At 40.3% G+C, this 26965-nt stretch overlaps 5 protein-coding genes across 7 annotated transcripts; 3 read left to right on the forward strand and 2 right to left on the reverse strand.

Annotated features, from left to right (window-relative positions):
- Nucleotides 1–100: 100 nt before the first annotated feature.
- Nucleotides 101–9098, forward strand: WASp. Its single transcript, XM_068299182.1, has 7 exons — nucleotides 101–423; nucleotides 1883–2092; nucleotides 6467–6694; nucleotides 6759–7409; nucleotides 7471–7647; nucleotides 7711–7905; nucleotides 7970–9098. Exons 2-7 carry the CDS (start codon nucleotides 1955–1957, stop codon nucleotides 8219–8221), a joined length of 1641 nt encoding a protein of 546 aa, XP_068155283.1. The 5' UTR covers nucleotides 101–423; nucleotides 1883–1954; the 3' UTR covers nucleotides 8222–9098.
- On the reverse strand, nucleotides 8829–13402 carry LOC137583977 (probable serine/threonine-protein kinase kinX). 2 transcript variants are annotated; one of them, XM_068299180.1, is made up of 4 exons: nucleotides 13065–13402; nucleotides 12844–12990; nucleotides 12577–12779; nucleotides 8829–12511 (listed from the first exon to the last, which is right to left on the reverse strand). In XM_068299180.1, the coding sequence occupies exons 1-4, from the start codon at nucleotides 13242–13244 to the stop codon at nucleotides 9610–9612; spliced, it is 3432 nt and encodes a 1143-aa protein (XP_068155281.1). In that variant the 5' UTR covers nucleotides 13245–13402; the 3' UTR covers nucleotides 8829–9609. The 2 variants fall into 2 exon arrangements, with proteins under 2 accessions (XP_068155281.1, XP_068155282.1); XM_068299181.1 differs by lacking the exons at nucleotides 12844–12990; nucleotides 13065–13402 and having other exon boundaries at nucleotides 8829–12507; nucleotides 12577–12584.
- Nucleotides 13403–13744: 342 nt separating this feature from the next.
- On the forward strand, nucleotides 13745–16133 carry LOC137584115 (DDB1- and CUL4-associated factor 10 homolog). Its single transcript, XM_068299364.1, has 3 exons — nucleotides 13745–14240; nucleotides 14301–14670; nucleotides 14731–16133. Exons 1-3 carry the CDS (start codon nucleotides 13948–13950, stop codon nucleotides 16006–16008), a joined length of 1941 nt encoding a protein of 646 aa, XP_068155465.1. The 5' UTR covers nucleotides 13745–13947; the 3' UTR covers nucleotides 16009–16133.
- Nucleotides 16134–16286: 153 nt separating this feature from the next.
- Prp39 (pre-mRNA processing factor 39) lies at nucleotides 16287–21500 on the reverse strand. Of its 2 annotated transcripts, XM_068299363.1 has the most exons (8): nucleotides 21418–21500; nucleotides 21035–21135; nucleotides 19954–20797; nucleotides 19710–19888; nucleotides 19516–19641; nucleotides 18125–18399; nucleotides 16754–18058; nucleotides 16287–16675 (listed from the first exon to the last, which is right to left on the reverse strand). In XM_068299363.1, exons 1-8 carry the CDS (start codon nucleotides 21461–21463, stop codon nucleotides 16309–16311), a joined length of 3243 nt encoding a protein of 1080 aa, XP_068155464.1. In that variant the 5' UTR covers nucleotides 21464–21500; the 3' UTR covers nucleotides 16287–16308. The 2 variants fall into 2 exon arrangements, with proteins under 2 accessions (XP_068155464.1, XP_068155462.1); XM_068299361.1 differs by lacking the exons at nucleotides 21035–21135; nucleotides 21418–21500 and having other exon boundaries at nucleotides 16288–16675; nucleotides 19710–19895; nucleotides 19957–20363.
- A 418-nt stretch (nucleotides 21501–21918) lies between these two features.
- wdn (wings down) lies at nucleotides 21919–25312 on the forward strand. The gene is made up of 3 exons (XM_068300500.1): nucleotides 21919–23138; nucleotides 23198–24426; nucleotides 24501–25312. The coding sequence occupies exons 1-3, from the start codon at nucleotides 22156–22158 to the stop codon at nucleotides 24905–24907; spliced, it is 2619 nt and encodes an 872-aa protein (XP_068156601.1). The 5' UTR covers nucleotides 21919–22155; the 3' UTR covers nucleotides 24908–25312.
- Nucleotides 25313–26965: the final 1653 nt, after the last annotated feature.

Genomic DNA, 26965 nt, shown 5'->3' on the forward strand with positions numbered 1-26965 from the left:
GAATTTACGGCGAGTTAAAGTCTAAAATTTACGGCGAGGGCAAGAATTTACGGCGAGTTGAAGTCGAAAATTTACGGCGAGGGCAAGAATAAATAATAATAATAAAAATAAAAAATTCCATTCTTGTTTTGTCGAGTCGAGGCGAAGTGTCGAAATGTCATTATTTGGACCTTAAAAATTAAAAATTGTTAAAAATTCGTTTATTTTAATGAAAATATTTCTGTAATTTGTTCTCAGAGTGCTTAGACATTTCTTTAGTTAACATAGCGGACAAGTGAAAAAGCAAACAAAACGCAAGGTTCAATATGCAACAAAAAAACGCGTAAAAGTTTTGAATAAATTTTGCAATAATCAAAATTAAATTGTATACAGTGAGGCCAACGAAGGCCAAGGAGTGCTGGTGGTGCTGCTGCCTCTGCTGTGGTGTGTAACAACAAGAAAAGGGCAAAAAAAAACTCGACCAAAACGAAGCGTCTTGAAAAGTGCATTAAAATAAAAGGCAACAAAAAATCAATGATTAGCTAAAAGTGTGCATGCATACACCCAACCCCACCCCCACCCCATATCCAAAACCTTTGAAACTGAAACTGTAAATAGCATCTACATATGTATGTATGTATGTATGTATATGCAGTGGGGGCGACAATGGTGACGCAAAGACCTTGAGCGACAGAGACATGACGAGACGAGAGCGCGTCTATTTACATTTTTACCCCACCTGGAGTGGGGACTACTACAACGGACAGGTGTTGGGTATTGTTTTTGCTATTTGTCATCATCTGATCAGCATCAGCAGCACATATCTTTCTATTCTATCGCGAATTTGAAACCGTTTTTTTGGGCTCAAAACCACACATTCTACATACACGTAACAATTTCTACTTGCTTATACAGTGAAAACTCTCAACGAACGCCCAATTATTCGCTTGATAGATATGTTTATTAAGTGATAGACAACTACTAGCTAATGTACATCAAAATGCAGAAGACATTGAGCCAATAAACTAAATATTTGTAAATATGTGTAGGCGCAAATCAAGTTTCTTTTAAAAACTTTCCGCAATAATTTAAAGGTAAAGTCTTGTGAGCTAAACATTTATTTATTTGTATGGTATTCAAGTGTGTGACTCAGGCCAGACCAGGTGAAGGGAATTTGCATAGCAATTGATGACAGAAAGAAAAAGAAAATCAAGATAAATCAATTAAATTGGTGACAAATTTTAATTACAAAATTAAGAAACTTTTGCTGTACACTGGGCAATGTGGGAAACCTTTTATCAGGCCTTTACGGCGGAGGTAGCAAGCAGAGTTTTTACTGTATACACATACATGCGCATGTCTAATCAGTGTGTGCCTGTGTGTGTGTGTGTGTAAGTGTTTTGGTAAAGATAAGAAACATATTGGCCAAAAGAGTTACCCACTTGTCTCTCTCTATGAACTCGGAATTGGAATCGCAACACGGCGACTGGTGACTCAACAATGGCCATTCGCCACTTTGCCTCGTTTCCATTTCCATTACCATTACCATTCGTATGACATTTGAGTGAACAAGATCCACTTGGAAATCCAAAATAAAATCGAGTTGCGCTGTGCTTCCACATTATTTTATTATTATTATATTATAATCATCATTTGGACGTCGACGGTTGACCAGTATTTTTTTTTTATATTTTTGGTGGGGAGACGACCTCTAGCTCTCTCAGTCTGCTGTGTGTCTGTTCGTGTGTGTGTGTGCATGTTTTATTAATAAATAAATTAGTAACATTTCTCTTTTCGGCTTTTTTGCGAGACTCTGTGCCCATTATTTTATTCATTTGTTTGAGCGATCGCGCGTATTGTTAATCTACCCAAAAAAATAATACAAAACGTATTCAATATTTAGCTTAAACGGTAACCCCCGTTCCCCTTATATATACATACACAAAACCCGCCCTGGCCTGGCCTTGCCAACTAAATGATCAGCAGCAGCATGAGGCCACAGGATGGTCAACAGGCAGCTGGGCTGCCGCGTCCCAAATTGAATGCAGCTAGCACACTGCTTACCCAGGAGGAGAACGATGCCGTATTCAAATTGCTTGGGAGAAAGTGTCAGGTGAGTATCAATGGATGGATGATTAATGCCAGGCAACAGTGATTAATATGAATATGTTAAAAAGCTTGAGTAAGCACTTCCTGTCGATTCCAATATTCGACAAGAACAGTTGTTCATTCTTATCCAAGGGAAAACAGTTGCCGCTTTTCCTTTCTAATGGCAAACTACTTTTAATTTCAATTACGATTTACTCATCGTTTATATCATTCATATGCACATATACATATACATATATGTATGTACGTACCTATATAATTCCCCACCCAATGCCAACTTTAACAAATTCCATGTTAAATAGTCTTATAAAATCGTTCGTTCTTCGTTTGTAGTTTATCGTTAGCTCGAAATCTTATCAGCAAAATTCTTTAGTCAGCAAAATACTTGAATTTTTTTGCGTTGGTGGAGTCAACAAAAGAATAGAGAAAAAAAAAACCAAATGCACACGGGAATGTGAGCACTTTAGGGTGGTCTCCACCTGAAGTTTTCCCATCAGCTTTCTCTACATTTAAAATAGAACATTTCTGAATGTTCAAGATTTAATTAATAAATTATATAGACCAAACTGAGGTACTAAAATTTCTAGGGTTTTAAATTTAAATATATTAAATTGCATAATTAGTATGTACTTAAATGGAACTTAATAAAGAAGTTTTATGTACATATGTACAAGTTTAAAAAAATTGATAAGAAATGTTTTTCAAATGAAATATTAATAAGTAACTACGGCGTGTGCGCTATTAATCCCTAAGGAATTTTATGAACCCGTTAAATAACTTGAAACCTAATCTATATACCTCAACATTTTCTAAAATCCTTAAAACATGCGTAGGTTTACCACTAATAAAGCTAAATAATTGACCCTATTTAACTATTATTAAAACAGAGAATCGAGTCTGTTTCCGTTTTCGAATTGGAATCTGTCGTTGGCGTTAAAAATGAAAGCCACATTCTAAAGCCAAAACGATGAGAAATTGAACCGTTTTGCATTTGAAAAAGATGATATAACAGAATATTCGAAATCAAGTTATTGATTTTAGATTTACGCAGAATAAAAAAGAGGTGAAACCTTTCCTAGACCCTAAAATGTAAAATCTAAGAGAGATTGAAAATGTTTAAGGCTTCTGCGTCCATTTAAAATTGCAAAATTTGGTTTGTTCTTGTTTACCAAACCCTTTTGCGTATAACTCATTTTCTTTTATGTAACATTTACACCCCTTGGTCTTTTTTATTTATTGGAATATTGGCTTAGTTTCCAGTCACCAACACAAGCAATCTCACCTTTACCTATACTATTTATAGGCAATTGTTATCTTATCATACCACGATAAGCAACTTGGAAGTTTCTAATGGTTAAGCACTCTCCAACTAACCGTTATGCGTCGGAGTCCTATGCTTAATTATATAGTAATAGTGTAGCAAGACAACATAAAAAGTTGTTCAATTTATAATTACAATTCCACGCTTTGTTAGTTTTTGGACTAACCACAACTACATACATACATACATATACAAATATGTTGCGTTCGACTATTTGCAACAACTTTCCATTGACAAAAACAGTTGAAAATTGTTTTGAACTTTGCAAATACAAAAAAAGCCAACAGACTCCAACCCGCTACCGCTCCTCCTCCTGAGGCCGCCTAATTTGCCATTATGACGCGCTGATGACACAGTCCAAGCCCGAGACCACGCTCCGGCCATAGCTCGTCATCGAGAGACATATAGTCATAGTCATTATGTGATAACGTACAAAAGCCGAAGCTTACTGCACTTGTTATTTTTGTTTACTTGTGATGAAGTTTGTTTCTTGCTTGCTACACTTGCTCCTATTTATTTGTATACATATTTGTTCAATACCCTAGTCAAACAACAATTAAGTATAATTGAGTATACGTGTTTCTCTTTTCAACTCTATGAATCAATTGTTTATTACCAAACTATTTTTGAATTTATTAAATATTCGATATGCAAGATTATTTATGTGTCTCGATGTAAGGCAACAACACTGAGTTATAGAACTGTGATAAGAAGTATTTCCTAATTTATACATACATATGATTTCCTGATTTGGCAATCTAAAAAACCTTGAGTATCTGAATAAGCTTTGTTGCAGCATAAAATGTAGTTTAGTTACTTTATTTACACTTTGCGTTCGGTAATTAAATGGTATCCATTTTGAGTACTTTATAACTTTTGGCAATGTTATCTTTAATTGATTGTTTTTGGCTTATCGCAATGTACATATGTTAGCAGTAGGAGGGATCATTCTCTATAGAGATTTCTTATTTTATTTTAAATTTAATTATTTTCTTCATAATTTACTTCTTAATCTGGTGATATTTTGTGGTACATATATACATAAACAGTTTTCCCCTTTAAAACCACTGATTTCGTGTTGATCAGCAACTATAAATTCCATTGATTTACTCATAGGGTATACTTTGTTCGTTGAATCTCAAAATTGTTAGCAAATCTTCTGCTTTTCGTTTACCAAGTTACTCTTTGACTTTCTAATTGCTTTTATTTGCTTAAAGCTTCATTTTGCTAATGTTTAAATTTAGCAAACTCATGATTTTTTTTTCATTTTTATAACGATATGTATACAAAATATGAATTTGTTTAGAAATAAACGGGAAATACGTTTTGCGAGTTAAAAATAGTTTGGATCATACAGAAAGTAGTGTGAATGTATTTTTACGGTTAGATTTAAAAGGGGTTAATGTTTATATTACTTACTACACTCTACTCAATGCATTCGGTACTCAATACATTCGACATTCGCTAAGCCGAACAAACATAGAGACGATAGGCCTATCTTTAAAAATACGCTGTATAATTTTCATTGGCTATTGAAGTGGCTATTTTAGTTTGGACAAAATCTATTTGTGTACGTTAGACAAACCTTCTGTGTATTCATATCTTCTTAAGCTTTTCGATCAACAGCGAACTAATAACGAGCCTTTATAAGGTTTCATCATCCACCATTCATAGATGTTTCATTAGTTAAATTCTGAAAATAGGATAAAACAAAATCTAAACCTTTAGATCGAGCAATCACCCGGGTTCCTGGCTGGAATAGAGTATCTTAAAGTCGATAACTTTATTTATTTATGTTGTTTTTGTTTGCTCTTTTGTATGCCATCGATTTTATGCTTTTTTTCACAAAAAAGAAACAGCAAAGCTTGTACATAGAAGGCAAGACATCATTTTACAATGCTACTTATGTATGTCCACACCATAATACACACAATCGCACACACATACACACACACACAACTCGTACGAATAGATACAAGTCAGCTAAACATCAATAAAAATTCAAATGTTCACAATTTCGCACTTGACAGAGAGTGGCATAGACATCGTCGACATGAGTGTGAGTGTGTGTGTGCGGCAGTATGTGTGGGTTGCTTTTAGAGAGCACCTCCATCAATGTCTCTTTCATTTAAGCCAAAAGGTCATTAAACAAAAACAGAAACATCGACATGCAACTAATTCTGCACTCTGGAATGAACGCGCTAGTTAGCTCTCCGACCATTAATTGGTAATGTTAGATCACAGTTCAACTAGAAAAAATATTACCGAAAACGATACATTGAATCAATTAGTTGAGGCCCATTTAGGTCATGGCCAACAAAATGTAACAACTTGGCTTGGGGCACTAAATAGAAAGTCCTCTGCTTGCAAGGAAGATTTTCCTTCTCCGTGTTTGTTTTTTGTATTGTTAGCCTTGACTTTTCTATCATCATGTGTTGCAGGTTTTTCTCTTGGCAAGGATCTCTAACTGCGGCAAATTTTGTGTGTGGCCTTCAGTAGGCATTCTTCGCACAGTCGTCTGTCGCCAACGTTTCCTGCGAGTGCCAATAACAAAAATTGCACGCACAAAATGCATTTCCGTTGAGCCCAGCTAGAGCCAGAGCTCTTTGCCATGCGCTATTAAATAAAAAAAGAGTGTTGGTTGGGGGGGGACTGGGAGTACGTGCTCCACATGCAAAATCATAGGATTAGCAATTGGAGTTCACTGGCTGGCAAATGCAGCGAATATTGAAGATGTTGTTGGCCCGACCCAAGCCAGCTCTAGCCACCAGCTAATCGGTATTCAAATGAGCGACATTTTCGTATGGTCGGTCTAAACTAAAACCGAAACTGAAAGTCAGATGAGTTTCTCAACTCAAACGGGACAGTTTACAGTGCGCTTGAGAGTCAGTCGAGACATTTTGCTGCATTCAAATGAGGCGCAAACTAAAGGTTTTTGGCTTTTGTTCGGCTATTGTATATTTGCTCGAAATTATTAGATAACCGCTTGTTGGGGCCTTTCCCTTACCTTTACCATTGCCATTACATAAATATACTTATGTTTTGCTCCATTTACAGACACTAAATACGGCCGTTGTGCAGATCTATAAGACAGAGGGCAATGCACATTCGCACTGGAAAAAGAAGCACACGGGAGTTGTATGCTTCGTTAAGGATAGCGCCATTCGATCGTATTTCTTGCGCGCCTATTGTCTGATTAAAAACGAGTTGATCTGGGAACATGAGCTTTATGATGGCATGGAAATTGTAAGATCGCGTCCCTTTCTCTTAACCTTTGAGGGCAGTGTAAGTATTTACCCACAACATTTTCCTTAAAGTAAAGTTCTAATTAATTCTCTCTGCTGCACAGGATGGACATGTTGGACTTAATTTCGTTTCCGAGGAAGAATGTGATTCATTCTTTTGCATTGTGGATGCCACGATTGCGACGCGCAATCGCAAGCGAGAAGAGAAACGTAGTCGCCAGAAGAGTCAGCAAGCGCCTAATGTTCCGACAGCGCCACTGCCACGTGAGCCAGTGCGTCAAATGACGGGGCAACATGGTAGCAATTCAATTTCAGCCACCGATGGCGGCTCAGTGCAGTTGCGCAACAATCAGATTAGTTCCGTAACTCTGACACCGGCGCCAGCAAAGGGCTTCTTGTCGAATAATTTTGGCAACTTTAGCTCATCGTCGGCGTCGGGCGCCAAGGATAAGAAGCGCAAAGTGACCAAAGCGGATATTAGCCAGCCCACGAATTTCGTTCATGTCAGTCATGTGGGTTGGGATGAGAAACAAGGATTCGCTTTAACTGGCAATGATAGCGACGAGATTCTCAACAGTTTCCTGGTTAAGGCGGGCGTTTCAGAGAGTCAACTCAACGATCGGGAGACAAGAGAATTCATTTATGACTTTATACAACACAATAATGTGCTGGCTTCGGTCACGCAGGAGGCGGAAAAATCGCCAACGGATTCAACGCCACATATGCCGCCACCGGTGCCGAGTCGCCATCATCATGTAAGTGAAGCATTTAACCTCCAGACATCAGAGTCAAGAGATGAACCTCTTTTCATTATAGTCACAGAATGGCAACCAAAGAAGTGCACCACCGCCACCACCATCAAGAAATCCGCCTCCACCAATTCCCACAACTGTCCCGGGCGCAAACCGACCTCCGCCACCACCCAGCAGGCCACCGCCTATAAATGTAGCTCCACCACCGCCCCCCGCACCAGTTAGTGCACCAGCTGCAGCGGTAAGTTATGCAAAGAGATCATTGACCAACTTCGATTTTAATGTGCTTATAAATATTTTATAGCCACCTCCACCGCCACCACCACCACCAGCGGCTTGTGCGCCACCACCCCCGCCTCCACCGATGCCCGTTGGAGAAATACCCATTATAACGACTACACATACACCCAGTCAAGCGGCCAAAGCACCCATTCAGCCGGCAATGCCAGATCCACGAAATGCTCTCATGGATGCCATACGCAAGGGTACAACGCTTAAGGTGAGAATTGGTGGTTAACAAGAGTATCTTTTCTGTTGGACTTAAAATAGTTGTGTATTCACAGAAAGTGGATACAGCTGCCCTTAGTACTGGTAGCGGAGACTCTCGCAGTGACCTCATGTCTGAAATACGTACGGGCATCGAGCTGAAACCGGCAACTCAGCGTGAACTGGGTAATCAGCGTGACAGCGGTAACGAGGGCACTGATGCCCTGGCCAATGCACTGCGACGTGCTTTGGCGGCACGCGGTAATGCCATACATTCGGACGATGATGAGAGTGAATCCTCCGACAATGACGGCGAATGGGATGACTAAAATGAGAGTTTCAATTATTTGTGTGTGGGACGCAATAATATATATATATGTACACATATATCTGTGGCAAACAACAAATTATTCCAAATATAAGCAATAATTTATTCTTGTGCTTTGGCATTTCGATTTATTCTCGACATTCGAGATAAGTCGCCTGTAAATACTGTTTAGTGAATTTTTCATCATACCTCTTTAATTTAATCAAAAACAAACAACAGACTAAAAATCATTCATAAAATTCAATACAATTGCCTACATCCAATAGAACTGCTCAATCACCTCTTCAGAACTGTGCCAAAAACTTGAAGACAAAAAGAAAACTGATAAGAAATAAATGGGTAACAAATAAATCCAAAGGCTTAGATCTTGACCAGAGAGATAAGATTTTGCAAAGTTCCCATTTCCAAGACATGTCTACGAACTGAAAAATGAAAGAGAAACAATTATAAATAAAGGAACAAATATTAAAGAAATAAAAAACCAATGAGCGACAACAAAACTGAAGAAATATAGCAAAAATATATTTTATAAAACTATAACAATTTTGAAGGAAAAAATATACATATATGTATGTATATATATTACAATTAATAAATTTATAAGGCTAGCAGTTTTCAATTGTTCCGCTATCAAAAACTTACGAAACTAAAAAAAATTAACACATTTAAATTCTATAAAATTTACAATCCTTTTGCTCAAAATTTAATGTACAATTTAAATAGAAAGTTAATTAATAACAGAAAACAAAAAGAAAGAAAAAACTAAAGTTTTTGGGGATAGAAACTATATATACATAAATTTAACTTTGATTGTGGAAATGAATGGGAAATAATGAGTATACAACAAAAATGTAATCAATTTAGTTAGAACCGAAAAATGAATGCTTCCTGGGCATCTATCATCAAGTGGACACCCAAAAACTAAAGTATTTTGTTTGTTTTTCCTTATATTTTGTTTTCCCTTTGTGTTAGTTTAAATATGCATTAAATGCAAAAATTTGTAGTCATTTTTTTCCATATGTATTTAAATTATATGTATTTAGCTTAACTTTTTCGAAAGGAACTACTGGAAAAAAAATATATATAACCCATTAAACATGTCTGACGAGAAATTGATGGATCCGAACGAGTTTGTGCGATTTGTGTGTTTAAATGCATATATATATATATAGGGATATATATATATATATGTATATATAAATATTATATTATACTATAATATTATATAAGCCATTAATTTATGTAATTTACGTAAATCAAGTTGTGTATATCTAACTTAATATATAACTAAACTTTAAATTCCAAGTATTTTGAATTGAACCACAATGGGAATTCATGCATTTTCCCTTTATACCAAATTGTTAAATGAACTGATCTTAGCTATAGTGTCTAGATATTGACATTTTCCTGAGCCCCATTCGCATCATCCTGTAATTCACGTTCGATGTTTGCATTATTATTGTTCTCAGCAATTTCGTTGATGTTAGAGTCATCATTGACTTGATCCTGATGCACTTGCATTTGAAGCTGCAGTTGCTCTTGTTGTTGCAACTCATTGATACGATTCTCAGTCTCTTCATTTGGACCAGGTAATTGATTCTCCTGGGAGGCAGAAAGTGGCAGCTGCTCCTCGGATTCCACTGGTAAATGCTCAACGGGATCGTCACCGACTGGTAACTGCTCTACAGCTTCAACTGGAATTTGCTGTTCAAAAATTTCATGATTAAGCACATTTTGCTGCTCCTCATCAGAATTGATGGTGCTCGTGGGTTCCAGAAAAGGCTGAGCTTCAATTTCATTGTCTTTGGCTGCAGTAAGTGACATTGATGGCAAGGTCTCTGCCTGGCCGGGGACAATCTCACTTGGCGTACTCTCATCAAATTTTTCGCTTTGCTCTGTGGTAGGTGCACTGCTCGGTTGGGCCGAAATAGATTCATCTGCCTGACTGCAAACGCTGGTAATCACAATTTTAAAGTCAGGATTTGGCGGATTTGCCTCTATTTGTCCAACATCTGATATAGGTGGTGCTGTTTCTATTGCTAATGTTTCAACAATTGGCTCTTCTGCTGGCTCTTCCGCTGTTTCCGCTTCAACAGGCTGTTGCTTTTTCTCAATGGAGTTTTCTTCCGTTGGCTTTTCTAGTGGTTGCAACTCGATCTCTTGGTAGATACGCTCTTCCTCCTCCTCTTCCATTTGCTCTTCGGCTTCATCTGCAGAGGAAGCACTGTCATCATCCTCATCCTCACTATCTGCCGCCTCGTCCCCTTCTTGACCATTGTAATTTATGCATTCCGTTTGGCTACCATTGGCAGTCATATCGGTTATATCCAAATCCTTCTCTTGCTTAATAGTAATATTATTAAAATCTAAACTATTTATATAGGCGTTTTCTTCATCGACCTTCTCATTATGATTGACTTCATCAACCGCCAGCTCTGTCACAGGACGCTCTTGTTCACTTTTATTTTCATTTGTCATTTCATCTGCATAGCCTCGATTTTGGGGTTCTGGTTTGATGGCAATATCGGGAACTATATTAAAATTAACAGATGCTCCACTCTCCACTGCAACAATTTGAGGCACAGAAGACGGCAGCTGATGGGTGGACCCACCACCAGTACTCTTTCGCGCCGTAGACTTAACTGTTTTCTTGTTGATTTGCGGTAAAGGTTCAATTGGTTCTTCGACTGTGGCAGGGGCAGATGCAGGAGCAGTTTCCATAGCCTCTTCGGCCATATCAACTCCACTTGCCACATGTGATATTTTCATCAATCGATCCAATTCCAGACGATTTGGTTTAACATCTCGCATCTCTTCTAATGCTAAAGTGGATGTTGATAGAGCAGCATCCTTCTGCTGATGTCCTAGATGATTGGTGGTATCGTCGTTGTAGTTACCCTCCAGTTGAGTCATTGGTATGCTCGTCATAACCGTGGCCTGGGGTAGCATAGTTTCCGTGCCATTTTCATTTCCATCAGCATATTCATTATCCATACGCTCCTCTTTGATCTTAATCCCTATATCTTTCTGCACTAGAGTCTCCACTTCAGTTGGAGTAGCCAATGATTCCCTTTGACGTTCTTTGTGCTTGCGCTTTTTCTTCTTTTTACTGCCACGCGGTTGCGTCTCGTCATGATCATCCATAATTGATGAATTCAACTGGCCATGATTGTTGGTGATTTTTAGCTTAAGCTTAAGAGGTTCCTGTTTGATTTGAACTTCCCCCTGTTTGCCCTGAACTTGCTGATTATCTACAGGTTCTTGCTTAACTGCATCAAGGTTGAACACATTGGAAACCGAAGAAGAGCCATTTGCAGTGGCCTCCTCTCCATCGCTATCATCATCATCGTTGGTGGCATGAAAATCGCTAAAACTGGGTGGCTCGTCCAGCTCAGGATCGCTCTCAGCCTGATCGGCAGTTGGACCCGTATCATTAATGTGCACTTCTGGCTCATGTTTAATGCTAACCAGGGTGCTCATGGTATTCCTCAAGAGCTGATCAACCCGCTTCAAATACTTTTTGGAAGATACACGTTCATTCGATTTACTCTTGGATGTGGATGGCGTTGTGGCGCCCAATGTGTTGGGCACAATGGCTGATGCACGCAATAACGGAGAAGCCAGACGTTCTAAGACCACCATTGGCTGCATATCGTCATCTTGTAGGAAACTGGGCATAATAACTGTGGAAGGTGTTTGCTCATCCTCCACCTCGTTTTTGATGCGCATTTGAGACTCAGTCTGTACAACCTCTGGCAGAATGTGCTTCGAGTGACTTAAGTAGATTTTCGAGCAGCTTGGTGCATGCCGCATGTAGGCACCTTCCGTACTGAGGGGGCGACTGCAGCCGCCACATTTACGTTTGCGTATGGCACAGGGATGGGTATTGTAAAAGAAATTGGTCACGAATGTCTTCTTACATAGAGGACACTCGCGATCGAGAACCTGCAACTGAAGTGGCGTCGGTGGCGTGTGTTCCCGCAGGTGCCTGGCAAAGGCATAAGCATTTGCAACATTCGCGTCGCACAACGGACACTTATATGGAGCTTTAGACAGCTTATGCCACAGTTGATGAGCACGTATGTCGCTCTGGTTTTGATGCGTCTGATTGCAGGCATTACAAAAATAACGTGGTATCCACGGCACATGTACTCTGTTCTTGTGCTCATCCATTAGATCTTTGGCTTCGAATTTCTCGCCGCAGACACTGCAAACCGATTTTCTTCCCTTTTTTATTAACGCTAGCTTTGTGGTCGTGGTGGGAGGATCGGGATCAGCAGGCTCATCCTTGCTGCGAGAATGAGTAACAAAGAGAAATAAAATAAAGATCCAATGGCTTTCACAATTTCTACTCACATCTCTGATGTCATTTTGTTCTCCTGCTTTAGCTGTTGTTGATGCTGCAGTCGGAGCTTCTTGCGCCAAGCCATGGGCTCTTTTTTGACACTGTCCGGTATGGGGTCGTTGACCACAGGTTCGTCTGACTTGCGTTTCCGACCACGCTTTGCACCACCAATTAATGATTCTGTCTTTACTATTTGCTTTATGTCCATCACAAGCTATGCAAATAAAATAGTAAAGAAGTTATTCCAATTGGTTTTCATTACCGTGTCTTGGACTCACCTTTTGAGGCTCCGCTGGTTTTAATCCCAGAAGCTTTCGCGTCTGATTGTTAGTGGCATAGCACATCTCCCGAAATTCGTAGAAATCATTGATTTTGTCCACGCACAGATTACACATTGTTTGGGGCATTTTATCGTTCTTGGTCACCTGCAATTGGTGGACAATTGGGAATGAGGTCTAGACACTTCTTATCTATGACACTCGTTAGGTAAAAAGCTCACCGTAAGTCCGACCAACTCGTATACCTTCTGGTAGAGACTCGGATCGTCCAGATCTGTAATTTCGCCTTCATTGGGCAGCAGTATGGGCACCTTTTGTGGATTATCGATGCCGCACAGACGACAAATCTTGCAGAGATTCGCTTTCAGCGCCGCATCAATTTTAAATGCAAAGCGCTCCATATTGTCCACGTTATTGCAAGGATATGCACCTTGTCCTTGTCTTTAATTGGCGAATTATCGTTAAAATCTACATAGTTGGAAAACTGTTTAATTAGCAGCAGAATTTTGTTTATTTCCCCAAAAAATTGTTGTTTTTGGTATTTTTCGTATACAGGGTCACCTGATCAGGGCTGAAACAAAATTATTCGATAACTTTTGATTCGATGGGAATATACAGGGTAAGCAGATACTATGTTTTCCTATTTTACTATCTTAGATACCATGACATTCATTTCAAGATAATCTTTTCATTAATAAATGTGCACTTCGTAAAAGCATTCTTAATTTTTAAAACAAAGGAAAAAGTAAAAGACTGATTTCAGAGTCAAATTTTAAATAGGCTTAAGGCATTTAAATATTTACTGAATGATTGGTTACTACCGGACCACCTCGTACAAAGCCAAGGACGTCCATATATAGTACTTTAACACGTCCAAATTGGTTCCAGATCCAGTTCCACCTGGTCTATTCTATCCCTGGCTAAACGAAGGCCCAGTTACTTCGATAAAGGCCAGCAGTTGATCGTTATCGTGCCGTCTAAAACTAAAATCTAAATTCACTTATTATTTAGAATATTCGAAAGGCAGATATATATTGAAAGTTCTTGGGCAGCTGGGTGGAATTTGGTGACAATCCTTGAAACGATTTACTGACTACACAGAGAATGGACCAGTATCTACGCCGCCGTGAGGGCGGATTCAGCCAGCCAGGAGATGCGAATTTTGTGTTCCGGCGTATTTATAGCAGCGTAAACATGTTCAATAGTTACCATGCCAATTGTCAACCCATTGAGCCGGGACAACATACAGGAGCCATATTTAATTTGGACTTTAATGCCGATGGCAACGTCTTGGTAGCGGCCACAGAGCGTAAATGTGTCCTGGTCTTTGATGCCATAACCCAGCGTGAAATCTTTAATATACCCGATGCTCATACAGACAGTGTAAACTGCATAAAGTAAGTCCTGGATCACCAAGTCCTGAGCCGATACCCATGCCAAACAAAATTCTCCTGCAGATTCTTTGACGAACGTCTGTTTGCCACGGGCTCTGATGATTTCACTGTGGCTCTATGGGATTTGCGTAATATGAAACAGAAGCTACGCGTTCTACAAGGCCACTCCAATTGGGTGAAGAACATAGAATATTCGTCCAAGGACAAACTTTTGGTCAGCTCTGGTTTCGATGGCAGCATCTTCACATGGGACATTAACTCTCATACAGAGCAAGGATTAATCTCGCAGCGTGTGTTCCATGCCAGTGGACTGATGAGATGCCGCATCTCACCAGCCGGCGATAAATTGGTTCTGTGTACCAGCGGTGGTTACATTATGATTATCCATCATTTGGATTTGACCACCCTACACAAGGATTTGTGTGGATTTCGAGTGAGTTGTCACACTCTTTTTTTTTCAATTTTTTTCAGATCAATTTCATTCCGATTATAGCCCGGCATTTACCGTCTTATGCAATTGGGCGAGCAATATATTCCTCAGGCTGCAAAGTATGACCATGTGTTTTCAAAGCGTCAAAAGAAGAATCGTGTGGAATTAGTCACCGATTTTCCGGAGCAAAATGATGCCGAAATGATAACGGCCTTGCAGATTCATCCAGAGTGTCTTTGCATGCTGACGCGTAATGTGAGCTGCGATGAGCAAAGTGAATGGACGTGCATACATGATATCAATGAGGAGACTACTCCAGCTGATGAGGACACAGAGGAAGAGGAACCAGTAGTGAAGCGAAAGCGTGTGCCAACACCCAGCTCCACTAGCAGCAGCAGCAGCAATAGTAGCTTCGGCAGCAGTAACGGCAACGGGAGCGATAACGGTACTAGCGGTAGCAGTACCGACAGTAGTGGTAGTAGCCGTAGCAGCTCGACATCATCGACAGGCGAACGTGTTCAGGACGCAACGCAAGCTGATGCCCTCATGCGACCATTGCGTCGTCCCACGCGAAGTGTTCATTTCATACATCTAGAGAATGCTGCCGCAGCACGAGCCGAAGCTGCGGTTAGCAATTCACAGATTACTCCCAGAGCCGATTCCTATATTCCAGACATTTGGGCAGCAGAAGTGACAGTGCAAGAGCGTGCCATACGTCAGAGTCGGGCACGCAATTCAAGCAATCATGTCAGCGGTTATAATTCCGTCTACGCTATCAGCAGTGGCGTTTTACCACTACGTCCTTCCGTGGCCAGTCGGCTGGTGGTTAATAGCACGCGTCAGCGTCCTTACACTGAGCCGCCTACTACACCACCAACAGGAGCCGCAAGTGGCAATAATAGTGAGACCACTGTCCGATTCGAGATTAGTCCCCGTCTGCGTATACGTCCCTTTATAGACAGCCAAAGTGTGAGTGTGACGGCCATGAAACTGAAAGGACATTCGATTATGATGAATGCCAAAAAATTACTCTACTATGCCTCAGAGACGAATACCAAGGCAAGTTTTATCAAAGAACCCGGCTTTTCGGCCGATGGCAGAATCATCTGCTCACCTTACGGTAACGGAGTTCGCCTGTTGGGCTATTCTGCTAATTGCATGGAATATCCTAGATATCAAGTGTTCGATGAGGTCAAACGAAGTCCTCGGCCTCTGGTAGAGATAGCCACCATAACGGAGCATCAGGATGTGGTGCTGTGTGCGAAATTTAGTCCACGTGAACCACTTCTAGTGACTGGATGCAATGCTGGTGAAATAACCTGGTATAGACCAAATCTTTAGATACACGATAAAGACTCCATTGACTACGATTCTCCGCCATCCTATTCGCAATTATATACATATGTTGGCGAAAAAATATAGACATTTACGAGATAAAATTCCGGTTAAGTCTATATTCAAGTTAATATCTGTTTTTTTATTTATTTTAAGCATTCGGTTAGATTCAAGGACTGGCGGGCGTGGCCTTCGTAGTCATATACACATATAATTACGAATCAATATATATATATATATATATATATATTTATATATATATATATAAAATGTACAATTAAAATGACTAAAATAACATAAGTCCTATTAGTAATAATTGCCGCCACTATAGCTGCCGCTCCACTGGCCGTAGTTGTATCCGCCGGTTCCACCGACTCCACTGCTACCAGAACCATAGCCCCATTGACTATAGTACGAGTCATAGGATTGCGTTTGTTGTTGCTGCTGCTGCGTCTGTTGTTGCGCAGGATAACCACCACTGCCGCCACTGTTCGCTTGACCATAATAAGCAGACGAAGCATTGGACGAGTTGTAATTATAATTCGCATTAGCTGAGCCACCATTATTATAAACCGCAGACGGAGTTGCCGCCGAGGACGAGCTTGATGAGCCGCCGGCGCCGGCAGAAGCATCTTTACCAGTCGAAGAGTTTTTGCGGCTGGGACTAGTCTCGCTAAGAAAATTGAAAAAAAAAAAAAACGAAGTATATATATAAATAGAGTTTAATTAATTAGCATCCACTCTCACTTACCCCTTCTTTTGAGCCTCGGTTGCCTTGGCAAGTGTCAGCTGAAGAGACCGTTGTGCCTCTTGTAATCCTTTAGCCGTACTTCCAAAATCTTCCAGAAATTCCACTTTACGTTGAGCGAAGAGTACTTTTTGATCGGGCTCAATGTCCGGCCGATTCATGAATTTATCCATAATCTGGACAATCTCCTTCTCGTCTACCTCAGCTCGTTGCAGACACAAATCAATCATTTGCAGGGCTACTCTAGTGTTGGCCGGATCACGGTCAATGGCTTCCTGTAAAACTGCAAGGCCAGCGTCGAGATCGTGACAAATCTTGTGGAGAAAACGGGCATATTTAATGGCCAGAGTGCCGCTAACGCCTTTGTTCTTGCTACCATCGATATAGTGTATATAGAGTTCCCGGCACTTGTCTAGGGCACCACGACGACGTTCCACGTTAATGCGTCGATAGGCAATCTGCAGGAGATTGGGACAACGCTCTTCAATGCGTTGCAGCACTTCGGCAGCTCCATCAAAATTTAGATTACACTCTTCAAAGGCTGACCACATGAGATGGAGACTGGGCTTATCTGGATGATGAATGCGGCAGGCGCGACGAAAGACATCGCGCATCAGGTCAACCACATTGGTCTGGTCTGGCATGGACTCCAGATAGCGCAGCATTTTAAGCCAGAATTCATCGTACAGGGCACAAGCGATGAGACAGCGCTCGAAGAGAACCAACACACGTTCTCTGTCGCCTTTCTCGATCTCAAAATCAAGGTAATCCTTCCAGTTCTTCAGCTGTGCACGTTCAAGCGGTTTTACATGGAAATATGGTCGTTTGATACCTTCCTCGAAGGACCAACGGGCAGTGACCGCACCCACCGTCACCTTGTGAATTTTGCGCCGCGCTGATATCACCTTGTCCTTTATGGCGGCTATCTCCTCGTCCACCAGTGTGCTGAGATCGCTGAAATCGATCGTCGTAGCGACCTTTGCGGGAACCATCGATGGTTCGCTTTCGATCAGATCGATAGTACTTGCTGATTCATCTACATGAGTTTCACTAGTATCTTTTGGCGACTTACCACCGGAGCCCCGTTTCTCGCGTTCCCGTTCTTTTTCTCGCTCACGCTCACGATCGCCACTCCCCTTGGATTCTTTAGAGTTACTGCTATCCCGACGGCTTCTTGATGATGATGACGACGATGATGATTTCGAAGTTTTACTCTGTTGACGTTCATGCCATTCCTTTCGCAATCGGATCAGCTCCTCATTGCCAATGGTGGCAGTAATTGGATGCTGGTTGATTAGGTCCTGAAAACTGTAGTTGTATATCATTAATTAAGGCATCATTGGATACACTTCTCACCTATCAAACACAACTTACTTGTCAAAGTGGCCATTGTAACCCTGAGTTGGTATCGCCAATAGTTTATCATAAATCTGGACCACACGATTGTAACGCTTCGATTCATTCTCCCAGCGTATGAAGGCATCCCACAGTTTGTCAGAACGGAACTCAAGGCCACAGGCTTTCACAGCCCGTTCATATTGAAGGCGAATGAATTGCTCATCATCAACATGATGAGCTTTGATGTGCATCAGATAATGTATCCATAGATCTACCGATAACGGTATAGATTCTAGACCACGCTCAAACACCTATTGCGGAGGTTGGCGGAGGAATTATCGTTTCGTTTTGACAAAAGGAAAAATAGGTAGGTATAGAAATAATGATCAAATGTGAAATCGTACGATCACAAAGACTTAATGAATAACTTAAAAAAGATTTTCAACTTAAAAGTGTTGCTTAATTTAACTTAACTTAGCAGCAAATTCAAACATAGACACAAAATATACATTTTCGAACACACAATTATTATATATCGTTTTATAATCTAGTTTTGTTTCACTTTTTTCCGTTTTACAAATTCAAATCACAGAAAGACTTAAAAATTTCATTGAAACGCCATTTGTACTTACGACTGCACGAGATGTGAGATATCATTATCTATTTTGGTGTTGAAGGATGAAGGAGGAGAGTAGAGTAGTAGTAGTAGTAGTAACTGGTGGATAACGAACGTAACTTAACGCAGATCAGAACAGAAGTAACACGAACTCGAAATTCGTTTAGATCCGCTAATCAACTTCAAATATTTGGTTTTAGGGAAAGGTAACTACAACATTGGTTGTGGAACACAGAACAGATTGACGAAAATCAAGGAATGACAACAAACATGGAATCGAAAATGGCAAACGCGGTTTGCGACATTAAAAAAAAAAGTGTGGAAAGCTAATCCATAGAGGCTACATGTATTTCTTTTTCAAGCTTGTACAACAAGGATCTAAGTTTTTAGTATTCATAATAACGCGCAATCAAAGTTCTTCCATTTCGTTGTTTCTTTTGTTCCCCTGGCTATACTTGATCAAATATATTAAGTAGTCAATTTTCTACCAAGTGTATTTGTGTTTCCATAAAGTGAACTTATAGATGCTACTCTAATACCCTTGAATTAGACCTCTATTAACGGTCTTTGGTGTTTTGCTCAGTTTGTTTGTTGTAATCGTTGCATTTATTGTAAGTTTTTTTAAATTTTTTATTAAGTTATAATAAATTGCATTATAACAAATTAATGTATATATATATAAATGTATATATATTTGTATATAGGAATTAAATTGTAAGCGTAATACAAAGAATTGCAAATAGTATTTGAAATGCACAGAACAAAGAGTATCGATAATAATATATAAACGTATTCAGTCTGGGGTACTCACCTTATAGCAGTTGGCCTTGATGCCCTTTCGCTTCTCATAGTCGGCATATTTCCGCCAGTAGCCATAGCAATAAGGATAATGGGACAGGAATGTGTCATAAGCTTCGCGTGCCGCTTCCGCATCGGACTAGAAGGGGGAAAGGAAAAATTATGAAATCGTTTTAAAAATTCGAATAATTGGCGCAGGGTATATACCTCACTATCCACATATTGCAACAAATACGTCCAGCCAGTAAAATCAGAGGAATCTTCTTTGACTGCTCGCCAGTATTTCTCCAGATCGGGTAACTTTTTACGCTCCTTCTCTTTGTCTCTTGTGTCCTTCTCTTTATCTTTGTCCCGTTCTTTGTCTTTTCTTTTTTTCCTTCTGTTCGCTGTTATCTGTTGAATAAAAAATAATTGGATTAAAAAATGAATTGTGTTCATTTTTTCTTCTAGCTACCCTCGACTTTAACTCGTTTCTCAGAGGGTGGTGCCTCGTTACTTTCTGTGGTGGGACTACCAGGATTATACTGTTCACTGGGTTTCTCAATTGGATTTGGATTATTGACATCTTTATCAGCTTTACGCTTTTGAGTGTTCTTGGATTCATTAGTGTTGTTATTATTATTATGAGTGGGTAACTCATCCTCAGATATAACTTCAGCATCAGCAGGCAACTCAGCGCGTGCTGGTGCTGGCAATTCTTCATCTGAGACTTCTTCGGCATCGTTGATCTCTGGCTTGCTTGGCAGCGGCAATTCGTCTTCCGAAATAATTTCTGTATTCACAATTGTAGCATTACTAGTATCTACATCACCATCGCCTAGACTTTCGGCAATGGCATGATGTGAACTAGAATCTTCAGAGGAATTTACGTTTACCGCTTGTACTTGGGATTCAAAATCCTGTTTCTTTTGGTTATCACCACTTTCATTGTCATTTCCACCCACAGAGGGCAGGCTGTTCGCATTATCACCTGCCAGTGAAGCTAAGAGTGAAGTTGTATCGACACCGCCGTCAACACGGCTCTCCTTTACTTCATCGCTTGTCTCTTCGGATTGCTGTTCTGTAACTGTGGTACCAAAGGGGAATGAAGAACTTTTTTCAGTTTCAGCAGCAGCAAGCATCTCAGCATCTTCATCGACAGGAACCTCCTGAACTGTTGATTCACTCATTTGGCTGCTGACATGCTGGGACTGTTCTCCCTCTTCTTCTTCGTTTTGATGCGTTTTACATACTTCCTGACCCATGGTAACTGTTTGTTCTGGTTCTAATTCTACTTCCTCTTCGTGATCGCTCAACTGAAACAAGAATGTAATAGCAACATACGATTTGAGTTAATCATTTGGCACAAATATATTTTTCAAAGTGTCAATCTTTTTTATTGCGTTTGCGTCATCAGTTGGCCCTTGCAGAAAATCATTTGGAACATCATATACGAATGGAACAACGCCACATCCGCATGGAAGATGCGTGTTTTTTCATCATCTGCAAACTAGTTACAAAGAGGCTGCACGCTATAAAAGTATGATACTGACCTGCGCTTGCCGTTTCGATGTACGCCTCGTTGTCCTGGTCGCTACTACCGAGGATGACGCACTAGGAGATTGGGCAGTTCGTCCTGAACGTGTACGGCGGCCTGGTGAAATAGTTGTAAAACAATAAACAAAAATATTACTTCTTCCAATCCCAGAAAATGCAAAAGATATGCCGAAAATCTTTTCCCGCGTGATTTCACGTTTTTTTTTTCGTCGCACTGCGTTGTTCACTTGCTGCTAATGACACAGCTCGTTAGCAATTAAAACGAGCTTTGAAGGCTTTTGTCAAATTGAAAACTCTAAATATTGAAGTTGACATTCGCCGCTTGCTTTGATCAAATCCATTTCATTTATTTTTATAACATAATTTATTTTTTCCATACCTGAATTTTCCATAACAACGTTTTCGTTTTCTTCAGACGACGCCATATTTGTTGTTTATCGACTAGAGATGGGTAAATGCGGCATAGTGATTGAGATTGAAGAGATAATTTAAGCGGTAAATTTATCGACCTTAAATTACCCTGTAGAATGAAAAATAAATCTGAACTATGTGTAAATAAATTTATTTTTAAAAGTCAAAAAACTTTAACATAGATTACGTCTTTATATGTTTCAAATCAATTACACGTGACAAGTAACAGTACGTGATTTTAACAACCACAATTTTTAATATGTAGGCTCAAAACACTGTTAATTAATTTAACATAATAAATTTATATATTGTACAATTTTAAACGTTTGCTGTTATTAGGTTTTTGAAATTCTTTTATTCACAAGCACTGAAAGTTTTATTGTCAACCTGGTTTCACCCCAGTTGGTGACAGTCACTGCCACGCCACAGTTGCTCTTCTCTAGTCGATAAACGATTGACAACCAATATGGCGTCGTCTGAATCGTAAGCGTGACAAAAACAACAAAGCCGAGGCGCATTTCACAATAATTAAATGTTTTTCATTCAATTAATGGCCGTTTTTCGTCGCGAAATTAGCGCAATGAGCCGCTTCACCCATCAGTGACTGTGCAAAGTGGACCAGTGATCCGAAATTATCGACAAAGACAAGTGGAAAGCCCAATCAAAAGCCGACCGCATAACCTCTGTACGTGGTACGTAGTGGCGAATGGAGTGTAAAGGCAAAGGCAAGAGAATGAAAGAAGAGGCGCCAAGCAAAAAATTGCCGCCTAAAATGTGTGGTGGCGGTGATTCTGGGACCCCCACCAAGGCGGCCCATGATGAGATTCTCAGTTCTTTGTTGCGTATAAACAATTTCGATTCAATTTCGAGCATTAAGGATGAATCGCTGGACATTGATCTGTCCGCGTGTGTAACCATCAGCTCGGCTAGTCTGATCAATGGTAATAGTTTGTCATCGACGGATTTTTGGCGCGTGCTCGACGAGAGTGCACAAAACAATACGGAAATTAATTTGCCACCGGATTTATCGGCAAATGGACCAGGACCGGTGGGACAGGGTCCGAGCCCCAATAGCAGCAGCAGCAGTGACAATCATAACTCCAACTCCGAGTTCAATGTTACTTTTTTACGACCCGAGCCACCCAATGCTTTCACCAATTCCCCATTCAAAAAGGCCACATCAACGGGGGCTACAACAACAACAACAACCATAAAGCTACCTTCGCCGGAGCAAATGATGCATCGCAGCAAACCCAAGCTGCCTGCGGCTACCTCGGTGCGCCTAAAGGTCTTTAAAGAGGAGCCACCCGAAATAGTAACCAAAGTGGAAATATCTGATTCAGTATCGGATTTTATGCCACCAGCATTTACCATCTTCCAGTCGCAGTCCCAAACGAGTAGTATGCCACCGCCGCCTTCAGTTGGTTCGTCTGGATTAGAGTCTGTAGATTCTCCCCCTCCGCCACCTGTTTACAAGTGCCTGGACTGCAATGGCCTGATCTTAGACAATGCAGATGTCGATGTGGTGAAACATGAATCGGCTGGTCATCGTGTACGCATTTCATACAAGTGTAATGAATGTCAAAGGGAATTCGACTTGTTAGCCGGTCTTAAGAAGCATCTGAAAACACATCGCAGCGGGGAGGGTCGCAAGGACACCTGGAAAAAATGTCCAGATTGTGGAAAATGGTAAGCTTACAAAATAAGAATACGAATCGTGTGCTAATCTGTCTTCTCTTTCCATCTAGTCTTAAATTGGGCAGCATGTGGATGCATCGTAAGATTCATAGCGATAACAAGAAGTACCAGTGTGACATTTGCGGACAAAAGTTTGTGCAAAAGATTAATTTAACACATCACGCTCGCATCCATTCTTCGGAGAAACCTTACGAATGTCCGGAGTGTCAGAAAAGGTTTCAGGAACGTTCCCATCTGCAGCGCCATCAGAAATATCATGCCCAGACCCGTTCCTATCGCTGTGAGAAATGCGGTAAAATGTACAAAACGGAACGCTGCCTCAAGGTGCACAATCTGGTGCATTTGGAGCAGAGACCCTTCGCCTGTAATGTGTGCGACAAAAGCTTTATTAGCAACTCGAAGCTAAAGCAGCACTCCAATATTCACACTGGCATGCGTCCCTTTAAATGCAACTACTGTCCACGTGATTTTACCAATTTTCCCAATTGGCTTAAGCATACTAGGCGCCGCCACAAAGTAGATCACAAAACTGGCGAACATCTCGAGAACATTCCATCCTATTGCTCGAAGAAGTCTACGACAACCAAAGCCCAGAAAGCGGCAGCGGCGGCGGCAGCTGCTGCAGCATCAGCAGCCGCGACAGCAGCGGCAACAACAACAGCTACTACATCAGATCCTACAGCCGGTGAGGAGGTAAAACCTCCAAGTGATCAGCCTCCAGTGAAACAGCCGCGCAAGAAAAAGCAACCGCAGCAACAAACAACTTTGGAAGCTTTGGGCATTACCTTACCCGCGGGTACAGCACTGCAACAGGTGCATCTACCGCAACAACAAAAGCAGCAACAGGAGTTGACCACTGTCTTAGTGCCATTGGCTCCACCACCTCCTCCGCCAAAGCAACAGCAACAGGCCAAGGTAAAGCGAGAGCGAAAGCAGCTGGCCCCCAAGCAGCTGCAACAGAAACCGCCACCCTCGCAAAACCAGTTACTCCACGTTGCAGAACCTCCCCTGACAGTAATGCCGCAAATTAAAAAAGAGCCAATCAGCCAGACCCACGGTCCGTTCCTAGATCTACAGGGTTTGAGTCTCACCTCGGCCGAAGATTTAATAATGGAACAGGCTCTGGAAATGGAGGAATGTGGTCTCTATGATTCACCTGGGGTCAGTACAGATATGGCCAACTCCGATAATGCCATTTCTTCGGAGACAGCGGCTGCCCTGCATTTTCAGATTAAAAATGAATTGCCAGATGAAGTTTTGCTTCCCGACGAGGAATTCTGTAAGTATAAGCTAGTTGACCCCGTATCCCAATTTATGATAATCCATATTAACGCTTGTTTTGTTTCATTGCAGTGCCATGCAAAAATGGAGATCGTTTAGCATGTCCTTCGCTAGAGTCTTCGCCCTTCTCATCACCCGCCTCCATTGAGTTGGCGGCCGTCTCATCATCTTCCACCTCAACAATTGCCTCCGGATCCACCACTACGCATCTGCGGTCTGGAAACTATTATTTGCCTGCCTTTACGCTAAATGCCCAGGGAAAGTTAAGCAGTTGCACCACATCGTCCATGTCGCAAACTGTGACTGCTAACGCCTGCACACCAACCACTGTGTCTGTGGTCAATGTTCCGCTTATGGTGCGCTCCAATCAAATGCTGCCATCGGTGGATACGATACTATTTACCACACAGACCGGTGGTAATCGTTTTTTTTCAGCTAAGTCAGCAGCGACGGCCACCGCCACGCCCCATTTGACATGATGCCCCTCAACATCAAAGCCTCAACGATCTCCTGTGTCTTAGTTAAGTTTAGCGACCGACCGCTGGCAATCATAAAAAAAAAACAAACAAATCATAAAACAAAAAACAAAGTATAGCACTAAATAGAGTTAAGCATAACAAAATGGATTTGTGTTTAGTATTTAGATTTCTAATATTTACGACGCTAAAATTTGTTTTAATTATTAGTCCTAAGATGACTTGTAGTTGGTCATTAAGCATATGTGTACATATATATACTAGTATATGTATATGACTATATACCTATATAAATATAAAGTTATCATAACGAACGCATGATTTGTACGCTTCACATTAATAATAATAAATTTCGTACATATTTTAGTAAAAGGAAGTGTATAATGAAATATATTCTATAGAAAGATATATATTATTTAATTTTATTGGTTTATTTTTCCAAAAAATAAATCAGGATTATACTTAAAGGAAATTTATAACGTTCCCAATTAATTATACATTTGTTAATTAGTTTTTTTTAGTATGCCGGTTTTCTCATATTTATGAACAATGTTTCTAAAACTGTAGCAAGTTGTTACAGTTTTGATGCAATTGCTTGATTATCAAACTGTAAACTGCAATTTGCCTCATTTTAGGGGTTGCTATACAAACCCCCGAGAATATTTATTTATGGCAACTTCCATTCAAATGGATGCATATCAAAGACCAAACAAGCGCTTAAACGATTTTGCCTTTCAGGCTTCACTTGGCTTACCCGCACACACACACACATCCACCCAGACCCAGGGAGGGAAGTCGGTTGCTATGAAAGGGTGGGTTTTCCTACTCTAGACAAATTCAAAGGTATGTTTATTTTGGCCAGAAGTTTAATACTTCTTTGAAAAATTATAATAATAAGTGACTAACCATTTAAGAAGCTGATGTCAGCTGTAGCCTTTAAGTAAAAGATTGTTGTTCTCTTCAAAATATTGTAGACAACTTCAGGCAGAAAATTAAAAGGGTATTTATACTTCGGCTAAGTGGAATCCGATTACTATTTTTTGGTTTTTGAGGGCGCTAATAGGGCGTAAAAGTGAACACCACAAAGACTAGTGAAACAGCTGCCATTTTCAGTTGACTTAATTATGAAAAGCGAAGTATACCTGCCAGAAAGTCCAACCAACCGGGTTTTCATATTTTCCAAAATTTCTTCATACTCCTGGCCTGGCGGCTGTTTTGAAATATTGCCTTGTTGACATTATTAGACATATGCGCCAGGAGAGAATAACAATAACAAAACAAGACAGAATAGCCCAAAAGAGGAGAAAAAAGAGGGAAATCAAAATTGATTTGTATTTTGGTCAATTTAAAAAGAACTCTAAATCCTGATTTAGGGCACATTTTAAGATCAATTTGGCAAAAAGCAATGAAAAATTTTAGGGTGGCTGTTTTTCTTTTTTGTCAATTTGTAAGGCATAAAATGATTATCCAAAAACATATTGATATGCAAACGTACATACATAAACAAATGTTTTTGGGTAATATGTATGAGAAAAGAAAACCCCTTTCGTGTATGTCTCTGTGTGTGTTTGGGTATCCATGGAAGGATAAGCAAGGAGACTCACCCATATAGAGTCCAAGTCTGTCAGAGAAAGGCCCATAGAACATGCACTGACAATGTCGCGACAACAGAAATGACAGCATAATAATAATAATAATAAAAAAGAGGAAAGGAAAAAGGATACGAGACGAGTGAGTGTGTGTGTGCGTTTGTATGTATATATGTGTGTGGAATAACTCAGGAAAAGGCAGAAGCAACAACTGCGATAAATATCGAATGGCATAAATAACACCGCACATTCTTTGGGGTTGGGCCAAGCTAGTGTGGGCCCCAAAATGTAAACAGGAGCGTATTGCGGTAAAGTATTATACAAATTCTTTTCATAAAATAGTTGTTATTGTTATTAAAAAAGCCTAAGTTTTAAAGGGCTTTACGAGGTATGTATATACATGTGGATACCTTTACCCTTTCTCATTTTTATTTAGTGTCCTGCGTCTGAATTTTGGTCAATTTCTAAGTAT

This window comes from Drosophila tropicalis, unplaced genomic scaffold, assembly GCF_018151085.1.
Source record: "Drosophila tropicalis isolate 14030-0801.00 unplaced genomic scaffold, ASM1815108v1 contig_878, whole genome shotgun sequence".
NCBI lineage: Eukaryota > Metazoa > Arthropoda > Insecta > Diptera > Drosophilidae > Drosophila > Drosophila tropicalis.

What these genes read in the sequence shown, in the direction of transcription:
- WASp (XM_068299182.1), top strand. Translation starts at nt 1,955, where the DNA reads ATGATCAGCAGCAGCATGAGGCCACAGGATGGTCAACAGGCAGCTGGG. An exon ending in TGCCGAGTCGCCATCATCAT is followed by an intron (nt 7,410 to 7,470) that starts GTAAGTGAAGCA and finishes TTTTCATTATAG; the next exon opens with TCACAGAATGGCAACCAAAG. An exon ending in GCAAGGGTACAACGCTTAAG is followed by an intron (nt 7,906 to 7,969) that starts GTGAGAATTGGT and finishes GTGTATTCACAG; the next exon opens with AAAGTGGATACAGCTGCCCT.
- wdn (XM_068300500.1), top strand. Translation starts at nt 22,156, where the DNA reads ATGGAGTGTAAAGGCAAAGGCAAGAGAATGAAAGAAGAGGCGCCAAGC. An exon ending in TGTCCAGATTGTGGAAAATG is followed by an intron (nt 23,139 to 23,197) that starts GTAAGCTTACAA and finishes CTTTCCATCTAG; the next exon opens with TCTTAAATTGGGCAGCATGT. An exon ending in GCTTCCCGACGAGGAATTCT is followed by an intron (nt 24,427 to 24,500) that starts GTAAGTATAAGC and finishes GTTTCATTGCAG; the next exon opens with TGCCATGCAAAAATGGAGAT.
- Prp39 (XM_068299363.1), bottom strand. Translation starts at nt 21,463, where the DNA reads ATGGCGTCGTCTGAAGAAAACGAAAACGTTGTTATGGAAAATTCAG. An exon ending in CGTTGTTATGGAAAATTCAG is followed by an intron (nt 21,136 to 21,417) that starts GTATGGAAAAAA and finishes CTATTTCACCAG; the next exon opens with GCCGCCGTACACGTTCAGGA. An exon ending in TACAATGGCCACTTTGACAA is followed by an intron (nt 18,059 to 18,124) that starts GTAAGTTGTGTT and finishes ATACAACTACAG; the next exon opens with TTTTCAGGACCTAATCAACC.
- LOC137584115 (XM_068299364.1), top strand. Translation starts at nt 13,948, where the DNA reads ATGGACCAGTATCTACGCCGCCGTGAGGGCGGATTCAGCCAGCCAGGA. An exon ending in GACAGTGTAAACTGCATAAA is followed by an intron (nt 14,241 to 14,300) that starts GTAAGTCCTGGA and finishes ATTCTCCTGCAG; the next exon opens with ATTCTTTGACGAACGTCTGT. An exon ending in AGGATTTGTGTGGATTTCGA is followed by an intron (nt 14,671 to 14,730) that starts GTGAGTTGTCAC and finishes TTCCGATTATAG; the next exon opens with CCCGGCATTTACCGTCTTAT.
- LOC137583977 (XM_068299180.1), bottom strand. Translation starts at nt 13,244, where the DNA reads ATGGAGCGCTTTGCATTTAAAATTGATGCGGCGCTGAAAGCGAATCTC. An exon ending in AACCAGCGGAGCCTCAAAAG is followed by an intron (nt 12,780 to 12,843) that starts GTGAGTCCAAGA and finishes TTATTTGCATAG; the next exon opens with CTTGTGATGGACATAAAGCA. An exon ending in AACAAAATGACATCAGAGAT is followed by an intron (nt 12,512 to 12,576) that starts GTGAGTAGAAAT and finishes TCATTCTCGCAG; the next exon opens with CAAGGATGAGCCTGCTGATC.